This window comes from Aspergillus costaricaensis, assembly GCF_003184835.1.
Source record: "Aspergillus costaricaensis CBS 115574 unplaced genomic scaffold BO79scaffold_49, whole genome shotgun sequence".
Lineage (NCBI taxonomy): Eukaryota > Fungi > Ascomycota > Eurotiomycetes > Eurotiales > Aspergillaceae > Aspergillus > Aspergillus costaricensis.
Window position 1 is genome coordinate 153,584 of NW_020291849.1, and position 15,898 is coordinate 169,481.

The 15,898-nt window shown below is 47.8% G+C and overlaps 6 protein-coding genes across 6 annotated transcripts; 3 read left to right on the top strand and 3 right to left on the bottom strand.

Annotated features, from left to right (window-relative positions):
- The first annotated feature begins 121 nt into the window (after positions 1–121).
- Positions 122–1,881, top strand: BO79DRAFT_248573 (glutamate 5-kinase). The gene is made up of 5 exons (XM_025685719.1): positions 122–304; positions 379–566; positions 628–738; positions 793–888; positions 950–1,881. The coding sequence occupies exons 1-5, from the start codon at positions 268–270 to the stop codon at positions 1,766–1,768; spliced, it is 1,251 nt and encodes a 416-aa protein (XP_025534625.1). The 5' UTR covers positions 122–267; the 3' UTR covers positions 1,769–1,881.
- Positions 1,882–2,219: 338 nt separating this feature from the next.
- On the bottom strand, positions 2,220–3,250 carry BO79DRAFT_232985 (putative beta-1,6-glucan biosynthesis protein (Knh1); the record flags this gene model as incomplete). Its single annotated transcript, XM_025684264.1, has 3 exons — positions 2,220–2,285; positions 2,379–2,787; positions 2,865–3,250. 3 exons carry the CDS (start codon positions 3,248–3,250, stop codon positions 2,220–2,222), a joined length of 861 nt encoding a protein of 286 aa, XP_025534626.1.
- A 332-nt stretch (positions 3,251–3,582) lies between these two features.
- Positions 3,583–5,068, top strand: BO79DRAFT_211686 (signal recognition particle receptor subunit beta). The gene is made up of 2 exons (XM_025683067.1): positions 3,583–4,067; positions 4,168–5,068. The coding sequence occupies exons 1-2, from the start codon at positions 3,855–3,857 to the stop codon at positions 4,915–4,917; spliced, it is 963 nt and encodes a 320-aa protein (XP_025534627.1). The 5' UTR covers positions 3,583–3,854; the 3' UTR covers positions 4,918–5,068.
- A 199-nt stretch (positions 5,069–5,267) lies between these two features.
- Positions 5,268–5,921, bottom strand: BO79DRAFT_276783 (putative short chain dehydrogenase/reductase; the record flags this gene model as incomplete). The annotated part of the gene is made up of 1 exon (XM_025687780.1): positions 5,268–5,921. The coding sequence occupies exon 1, from the start codon at positions 5,871–5,873 to the stop codon at positions 5,268–5,270; it is 606 nt and encodes a 201-aa protein (XP_025534628.1). The 5' UTR covers positions 5,874–5,921.
- Positions 5,922–7,263: 1,342 nt separating this feature from the next.
- Positions 7,264–9,384, bottom strand: BO79DRAFT_182279 (cystathionine beta-synthase CYS4). Its single transcript, XM_025680212.1, has 4 exons — positions 9,027–9,384; positions 8,917–8,951; positions 8,176–8,852; positions 7,264–8,120 (listed from the first exon to the last, which is right to left on the bottom strand). Exons 1-4 carry the CDS (start codon positions 9,284–9,286, stop codon positions 7,494–7,496), a joined length of 1,599 nt encoding a protein of 532 aa, XP_025534629.1. The 5' UTR covers positions 9,287–9,384; the 3' UTR covers positions 7,264–7,493.
- A 2,985-nt stretch (positions 9,385–12,369) lies between these two features.
- BO79DRAFT_160001 (hydrogen/calcium exchanger domain-containing protein) lies at positions 12,370–15,619 on the top strand (the record flags this gene model as incomplete). The annotated part of the gene is made up of 6 exons (XM_025678971.1): positions 12,370–12,830; positions 12,887–13,183; positions 13,235–13,528; positions 13,874–14,368; positions 14,457–14,934; positions 14,987–15,619. 6 exons carry the CDS (start codon positions 12,370–12,372, stop codon positions 15,617–15,619), a joined length of 2,658 nt encoding a protein of 885 aa, XP_025534630.1.
- Positions 15,620–15,898: the final 279 nt, after the last annotated feature.

Here is a 15,898-nt window from a genome sequence, read left to right on the forward strand (position 1 = left end):
AAGCACTGCGGAAAGATCGTCCAGGCCGATTCCGCCATCAGCTCTCCGCATTGGCGGTGAAAGATGTGCCTGGCAAAAAATAGATATTCCCCGGAAAATCACACACGGCAAATGGGATGCCCGATCGAGCTACAAAGACTAGCGCAGCCTGTCTGACATCGTCGCGTCTGGGAGGGAGGTCGGATACCGCCAATTGCCAGTGTCGCCATCAGATGGGTGATTGTGTGAACAACGTTCCTGATTAATCAACTCCAACTTCACTTCACAATGGCTTCCAAACCTCTCACGATCGTCATCAAGCTAGGTGCGGGGTATCCAACTACAAGCCCGGGCATTTACTGTTACAGATTCACTAACATCCATTTTGGTTACAAACAGGGACGAGTTCCATCGTGGATGAGAACACCCATGAGCCTATACTGTCGATATTGACCTTGATTGTCGAAACTGCCGCCAAACTTCATCGCGACGGACATAATGTCGTGCTCGTTTCATCCGGAGCTGTCGGCGTCGGTCTACGGAGAATGGATATCGAGGAGAGGCCCAAACACTTGCCCCGTATACAGGTAATAAGACACACAATGCTACGGATCGCCAGATATCCAGGAGCTGATTCATGAACTTTAGGCTTTGGCAGCAGTTGGGCAATGCAGACTGATGAGTCTTTGGGACGGTCTTTTCTCGCATCTCCGTCTCCCCGTCGCACAGATCTTGTTGACCAGGAACGACATTGCGGATGTAAGTGTTCATTCTGGTTCCTAGAGTTACGTTTCACATCTGACACCGGTACAGAGGACACAATATCTCAACGCTCAGAATACCTTCGCACAGTTATTTGACATGGGTGTGATTCCCATCGTCAATGAAAACGACACTCTCGCAGTCTCGGTATGCTTCCGCTAGTTGCTCTATGAAGCGAAAAAGCAAAGCAAAAGCTTACTTTAACTAGGAAATCAAATTCGGTGACAACGACACACTGTCGGCAATAACAGCAGCTATGGTCAAAGCCGACTACCTCTTCTTAATGACGGATGTCGACTGTCTATACACGGCTAACCCACGCCACAACCCGGATGCGAAGCCTATCGAGGTCGTCACGGATATTTCATCTTTGGAGGCTGATGTTTCGTCTGCCGGATCCTCTTTAGGGACAGGAGGCATGAGTACCAAGATCGTCGCTGCCAAGTTGGGAACCAGTGCGGGCGTGACCACAATCATCACCAAAAGCTCCAAACCGGGTAATGTTCATGAAATTGTCAGATACCTTCAGCAAACGGAGCAACTTGACCTGGGGTCCGAAGAGTCTTCAGGCTCGCCAGACTTGCCCACTCCGCCCCCACTACACACTCGATTCATTCCCTCGGAAACCCCGATTCAGTCTCGGTCTTTCTGGCTTCTTCATGGCCTGAAACCTCGAGGTACACTATATATTGATCATGGCGCTTATAGTGCTCTCCAGAAAAAGGCTGGCTTGCTTCCGGCAGGTGTCTTAGGGGTGGAAGGACATTTTGGCCAACAGGAAGCAGTGCGCCTGGTTGTGGTAGAGAAGATCTCTCCAGACGCTTTGAATGGGGAGTTCCTTCATCATGGCCAGGAGCCGAAGGAAGTTGGGCGTGCCCTAGTCAATTACGGCAGCAGTGAAATCATCCGCATCAAGGGCCAGAGAAGCACACATATTCAGTCACTACTTGGTTATGCAGATAGTGAATATGTGGCTCTTCGAGAAAACATCTCTTTCACACAAAATAACGATAGTCCACGTCACTGAAACGCAAATGCTTCTAACATTCTGCTATCTTGAGAAGGAGAAGGAACGATCGATGAGTAACAGACAACTATATAATTAGAATTGCATATAACAAAAGTATAGGCTAAACAATGGAAGAGACTAGGGCTTTGCTTATTTTCCGAGAATTTAAACATACATTATGGTATATGTAGTAGGCTTGGTGATTCCGATAAACTTCAAGAGGCCAGCGTTGACCAATATAGTAATCACTTTGGTGTAAACATACATAGCTGGGAAATGCCTGGAGTTAGGTAAGACTCGTATTCCCGAGCTCCAGTCTGCCAGTCCGGAAACGCCACATACAAGCCATCAATATGTAGAATCATTGAGACATAGGACAGGGAGCGTGCTAAGTACGGAGGAAGCCATGGGATGATCGAGCAACAAGTATTGACAGTCCAGACCTTACAAGCCAGAATCGTCATGCGCATCAATCTTTCCATCTTTCCAAAAACCGCTTCATTTTAGTATCTCCAGCATGTGGTGCAGGAGAAGCCTGTGGAAGTGAGTGCCATTAGCCCAGTTTCGCAAACCTTGAGAAGAGAAGAACAGAATAGATATTGACAAGACCCAGCTACGTTATACTTACTGTATTTTCAATGCTAACGACGGAGTATGTTTCTGAGGCGGACAGTGTCATCTGAACGGTAGCCTGAGGTAGATAAGTTGTAGCAACGGAATACGCGCTCGTTGGATATTGGGGTGTTGGTGTTCCCGGCGGAATTGTACTTCCAGGCTTCTTAGCCATGGGTGCGTATCTTGTAGGTCCAGTCTGCAACTGATAGGGAATCGTGAAGGGCCCAGCCACCTGTCTCTTTCGTAGTTCTTCGTGATTGTCATCCTCAAGGCTCGAAGGGAAGGAGTCTGTAGGGTGCATGGCCGAATGAAGTCCATTTAGGACAGTCGGTGAGAATGAGCCAGTCATGTTCGTGAGGGTGAAGCGATCCGAGTAGTTGACAACAGAGGTTTCAGGACCAGAAGCGGCAACCCTAAGAAAGCTGCACGAGATGCAATTGTCAGCAGTAAGATCGAAACCCTCTGTCGTGTTTCAGGGGAGCATTGGAGGAGGGCTTACTATGCGTTCGCATCATTGCCGCCAACCTCGGGATCAATATTGAATGAGACTGAATTGCCCCTGGTAAAGAGCGCGTCTTTGACGAGGAGAGCTACATCCTCCTGTATCGAAGATCTGGGTATTAGTAGGGTTTGAACCAGGGGCGAGAACATTGGTAGAGCACGCACATTGGATCCTGCTGTGTCTCCGCCTGCACAGAGATAGAGGTCATACTGTACGAGGGAAGCAAGTCGAGGTAATGCGCCAGAGTCCCTCCAGTGAGCAGTAACCACATCCCCAGCTCTGATGACCGCACCGGCTGCTGGTTCGATAAACTCGATATCTGCGAAAGCAGTTGGGAGAAACGATAGCGCAAAGTATACTACTGGGCGCGCGAGTCTCATCATGGGAAGAGCGAGAAAGAGGGGAGGAAAAAGAAACACAGATGCCAGAAAAAGCGAGCGTGGACAAACAATTCAAAAAAAGGAAGATGGCCAGAGATGTCTGTTGACACCCTCCCGTCACCCCCTGCAATCAACGGCATGCTGGGAAGCCTGCTGTGCTACCGAAGTATATACCTGTATGTCCTAGTCGGGAACTATAACGCACGGGCCATGGACCAGGCATTAAGGCACCACGGCATCAAGGCAAACACCAGCTTCGGCCAGAATCCCGCTCCGAAGGTGGCATGATCCGTCGGGTTTCGTTGTCACCGCTGCAATTTCCAGCAACCAACAAGCAACAACTTGGACGCCAGCCAATTTCTGGACAGGATCACAGCTCCTAGGCTTTGGTTTACTAATTGGCTGCGTCAGAATTGTTGCCCTAACCAGACTTGGGAAGACGAGGGACAAGAAGTTCTGCGCTTGCGGATTGGTAGCTTCTTGAATACATACTGCGGAGCTCGACCTGTTCATGCCCTACACAATTAATCCCTTTTCACTACTCACCGGATAATTGAAGAACCCCTTCGCATCAGTCCCCCGTGCTTCACGTGGGCATCTGTGGAAGATGCAATCTCATGCGAACTGGAAGACCCTTGAGGGAATAGCTACCAGTCTGCTTGACGGCAGCCCCATTGCAATTGCAGTCACAGTCTTCATTGCATTTGGACTACCTATTCTGCTGCATCTGATCTTCTACCGAACAGTTGCTTCTCCACCCTCCAGCAATTTCCTGCTCCTTGGTCCCAGTGGGGCTGGCAAGACCGCTCTCTTAAGCCTGGTATGTTCAATCTAACTTGGCCTTGCTTTGTGCATTCCTCTCTCCACCCCTCCTGCCCAAGTTGTAGCTTGTGCTAACGGTCTTCTTTCGTCTACAATAGCTTGAGACTAAATCGTCACGTGTTCCTCCCAAAGACTCTCGGCTCACACATACCTCGCAAACGTCTACTGTAGCTACCATCAGCCTTCCCGCCTCCATCCAGACCGCTTCGAACCGCTACCGCTCTGTCAATGACACCTCCCTGAAGGATATCTCCAAGAACCCTGTCAAGTATCGCGTATGGGATACTCCGGGCCATGGAAAACTGCGGGGATCTCAGGGACTTGCGACATTGCTGTCAATGTCAACGTCCAAGGATGTAAAGTCCAAGTTGCGCGGAGTCCTCTTTATGGTCGATACGGCTGCTCTTGTCGAGGCTGAGACTCTGCGAGATACAGCTTCATATCTGTATGATGTGCTTTTAGCCCTCCAGAACCGAGCCCTTAAGAAGGGCAAGAATTCCGCGAAAGCAGCCTCGGAGATCCCCGTTCTCGTGGTGGCCAACAAGCAAGACCTTTTCACTGCCTTGCCTCCAGGGTCAGTGCGTGAAAAGCTGGAGGCTGAGATTGACAGAATCCGGAAATCCAAGAGCAAAGGTCTCATGGATGCTAGCGCTGACGCTGGAGTTGATGAGGGCGAAGACGATATCCTGGGAAGTACTGACACTCGGATCAAGTTCACCTTCCGAGGCCTAGAAGATGAAATTAGTTTGACTGTGGACATTGTCGGTGGCGCAGTCAAGAGTGATGAGGAGGGCAACCTCGGGGCCGGCGTCAGAAAGTGGGAGGAATGGATTGGCCAACGCCTCTGAACTGGATGTTCGTATATTACTTGGGCCAGTGACAGTGCTAGTGGCCCTAGAGATGGGATGGAACGATACGAGATATATCTTGAAAAATTGCATAACTCCTACACAATCCAGACAGTCCATATAAGCCCTATGCGCCGGAATGATCCTCATGAGCAGAAACTGGAACCCATAGTATCACGATATACCTGGAATTCAGCCAAAAAGGTTCGATGACCGTAATAATTCTGACGGATACATCTCGGAGCAGCTGCTATCAGGTCTCTTGTTGCCAATGAAGGCCCAGATGCTCTGTCACCTTGGTATCTATCCAATCCTGTACGCAATCAGAAACGCGAGGAGAAGAGGCAGGGTCAGAGAGGGTAGAACGTAAGAATACGTACCCAAAGGTCGCGGGCGAGAACCGGGTCATTACCAATGTCAGTCGTTGCGTCTGGCTTGGCAATAGGAATGTAGTATTGGCCGCGAATCCCATCAACACGAATCCGATCACTTGTAGCCAGATAGACGGCGGTGGCGGCGCCGTCTTGTGTACTTTGCCCAATGATTGAAAAGACATAACGGAAAACTGCACCGAGAGTAGTTCCTACATACTCGTCCCAGGCTTTCCATTGCTCTGTGACAATATTCCCAGGGAAGAAAACATTCACGTAGATATTGTTAGCGCTGGGGCCTTCTTGCTCAATTCGACGAGCGAGTTCTCTCGTAAAGAGAATGTTTCCTAACTTGGAACGACAATAACGCCAGAAGCCATCAATATACGGATACATAGGCATCACACGTGTAGGCGTGGTAAGCTGGTTAAAGTCCAAGGTACGGCATACCGAGTGCAGCGAGGAACTAGTGACAACAACCCGGGCTTCTCTGGATTGACTATGCTGGTTTGCTGTGCGTTTCAGTAGTGGTAGGAGCAAGGTAACCAATTCCTGGTGGCCAATGCAGTTTGCCGCAAAGACCATTTCCACTCCCTGGGGTGATCGTTCGTAATTGGTTGTGACACCAAGGCCTATAGAATTAGTTCTGAATCAATCGATTATTGCCACTAGTTCATAATACGTAGTATAATAGTGAAGGGGGGTGGTATAGAAGAAGGTGTCGTACCGCCGTTGCAAATAAGGATATCTAGTCGTTCTGTTATCCTTCTGACCTGAACTGCTGCTGCCTTCACAGCGAAGATATCACCCAAATCACATTGGATGAAAGTGACTCTTTTGTCGTCCTTGCCTAGGTTGATATGACGACGTTGCCATTCTTCTTTGGCTGCTAGGAATTTGTCACTGTTTCGACCGAGGACCAAAGCTCTGTCTATATTATGAATAAGAAGCTGGGCGGTGATCTCTAATTCAACATCATTCAATTAGAAAAGCTGATCCAAGTCTCGGCTTGGAAGGAGAGACGAATTTGCAGCGATAACTAGTAGGGTAGAGAAGAGTTGGTTACCTCTTCCTATGCCTCCGTGACCACCCTATTACATAGTAGGCCGCTGGCGGAAGTTGTTGGGAGGCTGTAGCCAATTATAAATAGTATATCATAGTCTTTCAAAGTTATTGAAAGTTATGAAAAAGTTATTAATAATTAATTATTTTTATAAAAGAAAATAAATACATAAATAATAATAAATAACTAAATAAACATTTCAAATACCGGGTAATTATATATGATGTAATATAATAGTTATAAAATATATATATAATTATATATAACTTTATAATCTTCCCGCGATATACAATATAAGTATAAAATAATTTTAAACTTATATATAAAGATATTGACATTGATATTTATTTCTTAAATAATAGTAAATAATCTAAAAAATCTTACTAAATCCGGGTAATTACATGATTCTTTTATTTAATGATTAATAACTTTTAATAACTTTTTTATAACTCTAGATAACTTTTACCAACCATGATTTATTATTATATAAGCCTCTTCACGCACCCCCTCGGGCCCCTATGTAATTGTCATGTTAGCGATAGTCTCCTGCGGGATTGTGATATTTTGATTTCTCGGTGATGCTGCAAGTTTTCATATATATTTCGGTAAACGAATACTAGTAGACATACTGTTACCAAAGCCACCTTCCCATCCAACGGTGGTGTGTCCCGTAAGGAGAATTCTCTATAGGTGAATATTCCTGTCATTATAAATGTCTAGTAGTATTCAAAGGAAGAGACAATGTATAGTTAAGAGGGATCTCCAGTGCTGGCCATCCTTTGGGGGTACAATTTGGATTCATTGTTAATTAATATCGAAACCGGTGATTTGAGTTACAGAACAGTGGACCGGAGACGTCATTCTGGGCCTCTGTTATATACGTCAGTCCTACACACATGTCAAGATGCGCCAACCTAATGGTAGTGTTTGATTGCTCGTTTGACCTGAACTATCTAGCTTTGTTCCAATTAACTCCATACCGCCCATGGCACAGCCTTCGTTATATGACTGGATGACTCGAGAACTGTGTGCCGGAGGGCATCCGCCCAAAAAAAAAAAGAAATTGAAGATATAGTTGATACTCTCCAGATTATAGCATACCGGTTGAAAAGCCAAGTTGCAGTCGCTAGAATATTATAATCTTAGTTACCCGAGGTGCCATTGTTGTCGTTGTGAAGCATCCAGGTGAGGAGATCGACCTTGGTCGCCACCGCAACCGGCTTCATGGCACCTTGGTCATCTCGCTCAGTAACAACAGCTGCGCTGTTCCATTCAAGGAATCGGTTCAGAACGCTCAAAGGTGTATCCATGGTGATCTCCACAAATTTCCGATCTCTGATATGGGGCTTCGCGTTAGCACTACCATTCTGGCCGGCCTGCGAGCTGGCAAGCCCCATATCTCTGGGATCGGTGACAATTTCCGGGATCTTGCTGAAATCGAACATAACATCAGCAACCGGGCTCTTCCCGGTAGCACGTCCATGGGTCAGCCGGCTGAGAACATTTCCAAGGGTAAGCAGTCCGACAAGCTTCTTGCCAGAAGGAGCAAGAACGGGAAGTTGGTCGAAACCTCTGTCGCGCATCATTTCAATGGCAATTTCACAGGGGATGTTGGATCGGACTGTTGTGATGGGCTTCAGTCTCAGGGCCTTGACCTGTGAGCCGGCGAAGGCATCGCTCTTCGCCTGTGGCTGTAACGCCGGGAAGGATGTGGGTTCAGGGGTCGATGACAGAAGACCATTCGCAGCGAGCCAGTCGTCATCGGCAAACTGTACTAGGTTAGAGGACTCGTCAAAAACAGCCTAAGAGTACATGAAGACTTACTTTGGTAAGATAACTTCTGATGCTGTCGGGCAGGACGACGACAACCACGTCATCCTTCTTGAATCTGTTATCCTTCGCGGCTTGCGCCAAAGCGGAGATGGCACTTCCACTGCTTCCACCAACAAGAAGACCTTCCTCGGCGATTAGCCGCCGAGAGTATTGGAACGACTCTTTGTCGGCGGTCTTGTACCACTTGTCAACTGCCTGGCGATCCAAGACCTCGGGGATGAAATCATATCCGATACCCTCGACCTTGTAAGGCTCGTTCACATGCTCCTCGTTCAGCGCAGCAGGAAGTGCCAAGATAGATCCATGGGGGTCTGCTGCAATGACTTGGATATCGGGGTTGTGCTTCTTGAGGCCGCGAGAGATACCAGTAATCGTTCCACCAGTGCCAGCACCGGCGACAACCGCACTAATCCGACCTTCTGTCTGAGTCCAGATTTCCTCTGCGGTTCCAAACTCATGGGCAAGGGGATTGTTCACGTTCCCATACTGGTCCAGAATGTGCGCATTGGGAAGCTCCTTCTCCAAGCGCTTTGCGACGCCGATGTGAGATTCCGGGGAGTCGAAAGCCGCTTCGTTGGGAGTACGGATGATAGTAGCGTTCAAGGCACGCAATACGGACACTTTCTCGGCGGACATTTTTTCAGGCAGAGTTATGATAGTCTTGTAGCCTGCATACTCCGGGAAGATTATTAGCCGAAAAGATCCCAACTTAGAGATTCTGGATCAACTAACCCTTGACGGCCGCAACAAGAGCTAGACCAATACCACTGGTGATAGGGAAATTAAACGAGTTAGAACATCTGCTTTGAGAACATCTGCGTGATTTGCGCAACGGGACCTACGTGTTACCGCTAGTGGGTTCGATCAAAGTATCGCCAGGCTTTATGCGCCCAGATCGTTCCGCTTCTTCAATCATGCGCAAAGCGATGCGATCCTTCACGCTCCCGCCGGCATTGAAATATTCACATTTGGCGTAGACGGTGGCTTCGATTCCCAAGCTGCGCGGAATCCTGTTTAGCTTAACCAACGGGGTATTGCCAATATTCTGGGTAATCGTATCAAGGGCCACCGGAGGACCGGCCGGGGTGGTTTTCGTGGACATGGTAGGTATCGGAGAGAGCTGAATTTCGTAAACTGGGTTAACCGTGAGGAAGAGGAGTTATGAAGAGCAATTGAGGGCCGTGTGCGACTATATTAGGGGTATCAGAAGTGAGGAAATAAGACAAAAAAAAAAAGAAAAAATTTGGCAAGGCAAAAAATCTCGTAACAGATTGGTGGTATACCCCTCCCGACGGTAGCCGTTTACGATGTGCCAGTGCCACCCAACCGCATTCGCCATATCGCTCGAGTTCACGAAATTCCTGCATAAGCACCACGTGATCGCTGCATGGTCTGACATGTAAAGTTAGTAGTTGGGCTACATGAGATAATGTCATAGTTAGGAGTTGTCGTCATTAGAGGCTTGGAGTATGGCAATTGTTCACTTTACACAGAAGGATTATTGATAACGGGCGATCTCCCTCATCTCATGGAATTTAGCTTCTTCCATTTCTTCCACAACTTGGTGGAGGCAAGGTGGGTATTTACACGCACCACCAATCAGAAAACACACCCTTCATGTAAGTACCATGTACAGAATATCTACCTAGTACCTAGAACCATAATCATATACCAGACTAGTAGTTAGCAGATCCCGAAAGAAAATAAGGTACTTCAACCGGCACCACATAACAACAAGTCCCTACTTAGTATTTACGTACACTGAATAAAGAGTATCTACGTAGATCAGATCAGCAGGACTGACCCCTGTCAACTGATTTTAGTAGATAGAGATGTGTATGGGTAAGCCTTGAATACAACATCGGTGATGGAATACTAAACGGCATTTTGACCCTTCTTTCCTTGCAACCAGCATACCTTCAGTCCCGAAGAAGGTACTGACAAATAAAAATGACGTCTTCTATCTGCGGGGAAGTTCTCTCAATACCTAATTCCATGTGGAAGATAGGCATTGCATTAGCCTATATTCTTATTTTGCTGTCAAGTGATCGAAATAGAGAGTAAGTACGTAAGAGAGCAGGAAAGAGGACACTCGGAGTGACTGCTGTGTGGCAGGCACTATCACTTAGGATACTTGGGTTAAGGGCCGCGGGTCCTAGCTGGGCCCCTGATCCAGGGACGGCGGAGTCCAATTTAATTGTTTAATTTGCCTTTTGTCGCACTTCCGGTTCAATGCTGGGGTTTGTTCTAGGTTCCACTCTCTTACTCTACTTACACGGAAAACTACTAAGATACAGGACTCACAATATATTTGCTTTTTTTTAAACCGCGATGAGTCCTTCCATTGCATCCTCCATCCCATTGATACTTGCATCCACATGAACTAAATAGTTGTGAGTAATATAGGGATTGGTGTTTACTACTATCTATATCGTTGTGTGCTAAGTGAATGCACGATTATAGATTTCGAAAGGAGGATATAAGCTGTGTCGAGACTCGAGACATTGGTCAAGCCAGCCAACTGCCGGGAAGTTTGCGGGAGCCCGCCAAGCTAGGCCATGTTTACCGCTTGCTCTCAACCTTCGGTGAGTCCCCACCTGGTCGAGGCGAGCTGCAGGATTCGACGCGAGTCAATCGTGGCTGTGTATCCGGTATCGACAATGCGTGAACCGGCCCCTCCTTACGATACAGAGCCCAAGGTCACTAAGCCAGCATGCTTCAGACAACCGCGTTGTCAGAGGATACAGCAGATCTCTCCTAACTAATACATACTCTATATTATGTATAACTAACACGGGAGACACCGGCCATATCCGACAGATTAGGAGCAAATAATGCTCTAAAGCTTACAGCGGGATGACAATCACCCAGCAGCTGACGGGTCTGTTGACAGCTTATTTTTTTTTCTGGGTGAGAGCCTTTAACAGCTCACCTGCCGAAGCGCCACGGCTCCATCCAGAGGCCACACTCCGATGCTCATAGGCTCGCCAAGACCACAGCGTGGGCACAATGTTTCGAACTTGGACAACCCAAGGGTAAACTAAGGAACTCGGGGATCGCCTCAGCTGAAGGGACCCAATTCTCCTGAGTGTCTGTCTTTGCAGATGCACTCTGGTGATGTGCAGCGAAATACCGTCCAGTGTTTCTGTAGAAGTCCGAAGGATGGCAGTCCGCAAAAGCTGGCATACAATACTGCCCATATGCCATACTGTGTAAAATCTTGGTTGCACTGCTTGCATGGATCAAGATCTCCAGAATAATCGCGATCATGATTAGCGGGAAATAAAATATGTATGATGTTCGCTGAAGGTGGTCTGGTCTACATATTAACTTTTCCTTCATGCAGACAGTCCCAGCCCCAGAAATTCCCCTCGTGTCTTTCACTTTCTACTAAAGGAATAGTACACAATGACACTCGTCTGCCACATCTGCAAAGCCAAGCATATTCAGCTGAAACTCCTGTTATTCATATTTTTTCCCCCCTCTTTCTTCTAACGCTATAGATCCACAGTTATTATCCCCCGTACATAATCTCCGGTGTCCATGCACTATCTTGCTTGTCCTCTACTCCCGTTCTCTTTCGTCTATCCTTGGCTTTGGGCCTCAAGTCACCCTCTGACTATGCCCATGTGTGCCTGAGCTTACTAGAGCATGTATGCCGGGATAACCCAGCTTTGCTTTATCTCACTATTGGTTTCATTGAGGGATTTGTCTACCTTGCTCTCCAAACATACCTTATAGAAGCCAGTGTCCGACCAGTAAGAGCTTGATTCTGGCCGATCATCGAGTCAACCAACTTCGCATTCCCCCCAGACAATGGCCTCCAACATGGATGGTGGCAGACGGAGGTCACGATCTTCTCAGATAGGAGATCCTTCACAACATGATGGAATTTTGACACCGGATGCTACGCGATCGGCTTCGAAGTCGCAGAGCGGTACAATACTACCGACTCACAATGAGAAAGGACACCGACGGCACCATAGCCTGTTTCGAATCGATACCGCTGGAGAAAGTGGGAGAACTGGCGTCCATCCACTTCATTTCCTGCGCGTTTGTTTTCGGAGTACCTGCACTCTTTCCATGCTGGTGAACGTCCTCTGGCCTTTCGTCCCAGCTGCGATTGCACTTCACTTCGCTCGACCGGATCTTCATGTTTGGGTATTTGCCCTCAACTATATCGCAATGGTACCTTCAGCGAACTTGCTTGGCTTTGCGGGTGGCGAGCTAGCCAAAAAGCTGCCCAAAGTATTTGGCGTCCTGCTGGAGACGTTTCTCAGTTCTGTCGTGGAAATAGTCCTTTTCATGGTCTTGATCCACAAGGACAAGGGAGGCAATCTGATCCCTGTCATCCAAGCCGCCATTCTAGGCTCGATCCTGGCAAACCTCCTTCTCTGCTTAGGCCTATGCTTTTTCTTTGGAGGCATTGGGCGAGAAGATCAATCATTCCATGAGGCCGTCAGCGAAGTAGGCTCAGGACTCCTTCTAGTGGCAGGGTTCGGCCTTCTGATCCCGAGTGCTTTCTATTCGACTTTAAAAAGCAATGCATCGCATACGCATGTACAAATCTCGACAGAAACACTGAATCAGTCTACACTGATTATCAGTAGAGCCACAGCCGTCATACTCCTAGTGGCTTTCATCATGTATGTTGTCGTCTCCCCAAATACGCCGATAACTACTATTTACTCATATGTCCTAGGTATTTGTTCTACAACCTCCACAGCCATCATAGCATATTCGACGAAGTCCTTGAATTCGATGAGCATCTGGATGAAGATCGTGAACGGGAAATGAAGCGCGCCAAGCTCACGTTGATCGAATGCTTTGTGGCTATTGCAATATCTCTCGCATGCGTCTGCATGTCGGCCGTCTTCCTGGTGGAGGAAATAGAGGATATTGTGAATGAGAGAGGTGTATCTGACAATTTTATGGGCCTTATTCTCGTGCCACTTGTTGAGAAGGCAGCAGAGCACTTGACTGCTATTGATGAAGCTTGGTAATTACATCCGTTGGTGACTGCCCAATCTTCCTTGCTGACCTGAAACAGGGACAATCAGATTAATTTTGCACTTTTTCATTGCCTGGGTCCTTCGATTCAGACTGCGCTGTTGAACGCGCCGCTCGCAGTCATTGTCGGCTGGGGTATTGACAAGGATATGGGTCTGAATTTCGAGATCTTTATGATTGTTTTGGTCGTTTTGTCCATCCTAGTTGTTGGAAATTTCCTTCGAGATGGCAAGTCCAACTATCTGGAAGGGGGGCTCTGCGTTCTGGTCTATGTTATTATCGCCGTCACTACATGGTACTACCCTCAGATTGTGGCGGAGGGTGAGTCTGAGGCGTGAGAGACGAAATGGACTGACTCCGCTCGGGTGGGTACCGGTGTATCAACAGTTCCGATATCGTAATGTATAATAGATAGTAGTGGGTATTCTATAAACTCCCCTTCACTCACGAGGTAGACATTGGTGAATGGACAGAGCCTTCAGTAGACCTGGCAGTCTGTATTTGATCATTACTGTTTGTTGAAAGTATCATAATCTAGCGCTGTTGAGTAGTGTGATGGAGTTCAATTCCCCAAAGTGGGAGGGAGGCTGAAGTGGATTGTTTGTTAAGGTTGTCCTGAGGCGGCAGCAGAAGATTCCGTGCGGAGCGCCGACAAACCATCATCACGACCCAACCGCAGCAATCATTCAATGGACCCATCATCGACCATTATCTCCGCTCTCAAAGATCGCGAACTCTCGATTAATCGCGATCAAATCAATTCCGCCCTCGTTGAGAGGATAGAAGGTACTGAGATTGCAAAATGGCTGACGGAGCATCTCAGTACCGACACACTGTTGTCGCAAGAGGAGCTCATACTGTATTTCCAATCCCGCTTCACAACGGACCTTTCCCAGTCACTGATTGCTTTGGTTACTATTAGGTACTCGAAACTTGAAGAGTCCGGTGCCTTGCAGAGCCTTTTCACCAATCCTAATCTCACAGCAACTCGCCCGCTTGTGGAGGATGACCTTCGACGCGCGATTGAAACACTAAACGCCTCCACGGCTGCAATACAAAGACAGACCAAAACACTAGCATCGCAGTACGAGAGCTTAAACAGATCTATCACCTCGGATGACGAACTGGGGCTCAGACAAAATCGGGACAATGCACGGTTGCGCCAGAAGCATACGTCAGAAAGACAAAATATAGCTGCCGCGGTAGTGGTTCCTTTTCTTGATTCAGTCACAGAGCTTTGCTGAGTATATTACACAGTCCAGTGACTTGGCTCACGCATTGGAATCAGAGTTGAGAGGCGTATCTGAGCATGCTTCAGCAGACGCCAAGAGGATACTCTCGTCTCTGACAGCTCGATTCAAGGAAGATGATAGGTTGATCGCGAACCTGGAGAGGCTGGCATCCGGGATAGAAACGAGTCAACAAGATGAGAACAGTGCAAAGATAGCTTCGGAGAGATGTACTGCCCTTGCTCAATGCCTTGCCGATGAGATCAGGTGTCGACTCGATCGGTTATATCTGGAATCGATACAGGCAGGACTAATGATAGCGCGAACTGAGCCAGCACCCGCTGAGAATGAGCCGTTGGCTGCGCTGGAGGAAGAACTTGAATCCCTCTATCCCGAAATCGAAATACTAGCTGAGATGTCCACGAAACAACAGTTCGCCGAACCTATAATAGGCGAGTTAAGCAGTCACCACGAGGAGCTGCAAAATGCCTCACATGAAACGCTGGACTATGTAAGAGACGGATTCCCCCTCCCCATCAATATGCCGCACTGACACCGTTCAGGTTTTGGACGTAGTATCGGAGATGACAATGTCTACAAATGGCCTTGTCAAGTGCCTGCAGGACAGGGAGTCTTACTGTGGAACTCTGGAAGCTATCGCTGCTGCGCACCGATCAGAGATTGGCGATATATTCTTGGGCCCGCCTGTTAACAGGAGAGAGTCTTTGAGACGTTCCTCTGTACAGCCCGTTTCGGTTTTTACTTCAGCACAAAAAGACAATCGGCTCCATGATTCTCAATCAATAGCGAAAGTGTTACGCCGAGTAGGATTATCTTTGGATTCGGTGCTCCATGCAGACGAAGCCAGTGAATGCGCAGATAATCTAAAGGAGAAACGATATCAGTTGACTGAGAGCCTAAATGACCATGGTATTGCCGCAGACTCGCCGCTCACGGCTGAGTTACTCCCGACAGACCGGGCGATCCAGCTTCTCTCCACTTCCTTGCACGCCGATTCTGAATTCGAGACCTCACTTGCGAATATGGACCACCAGAGGAAGCTCTCTAATCTCGAAGACGATTTGAAGGGTATTCAGAAGGGCCTTGAGGGACTCGACATGAGCGTGGTTCATAGAAGAGATAGAGGGCAGGAGAAATTTATGGAGATGTGGGGTTCGAAGGCCGTGGACGACTGAGCCCTGAGCGGCCTGAAGTACATATTCTGAACATTAAGATACGCTGTTCACGCCTGCTCTTGCAATGCCATGTCTACTGGAGGCACTATAGATAATTGCGCCACTGTATTTGTACTGCGGGAGTGTGGTAGGTACTAGAAAATATCCCTAATGTCATAGTTGCTTGATAGGAAGCAAACCGCTCATGAATATCGTAAGAGACGCATGTACTTGGGTATTTGCGCCGCCTGGCTAGCAAATTCGGAGCTCCTTTGTTTTGATGAAGCTAGTATGTCACAC

Excerpts from the sequence above, each read along its gene's own strand:
- BO79DRAFT_182279 (XM_025680212.1), bottom strand. The coding sequence starts at position 9,286 with ATGTCCACGAAAACCACCCCGGCCGGTCCTCCGGTGGCCCTTGATACG. Across the intron at positions 8,952-9,026 it reads GAACCCACTAGCGGTAACAC|TGGTATTGGTCTAGCTCTTG; the intron begins GTAGGTCCCGTT and ends CCCTATCACCAG. Across the intron at positions 8,853-8,916 it reads TCTTGTTGCGGCCGTCAAGG|GCTACAAGACTATCATAACT; the intron begins GTTAGTTGATCC and ends CGGAGTATGCAG.
- BO79DRAFT_248573 (XM_025685719.1), top strand. The coding sequence starts at position 268 with ATGGCTTCCAAACCTCTCACGATCGTCATCAAGCTAG. Across the intron at positions 739-792 it reads CCAGGAACGACATTGCGGAT|AGGACACAATATCTCAACGC; the intron begins GTAAGTGTTCAT and ends ACACCGGTACAG. Across the intron at positions 889-949 it reads ACGACACTCTCGCAGTCTCG|GAAATCAAATTCGGTGACAA; the intron begins GTATGCTTCCGC and ends TACTTTAACTAG.
- BO79DRAFT_211686 (XM_025683067.1), top strand. The coding sequence starts at position 3,855 with ATGCAATCTCATGCGAACTGGAAGACCCTTGAGGGAATAGCTACCAGT. Across the intron at positions 4,068-4,167 it reads AGACCGCTCTCTTAAGCCTG|CTTGAGACTAAATCGTCACG; the intron begins GTATGTTCAATC and ends CGTCTACAATAG.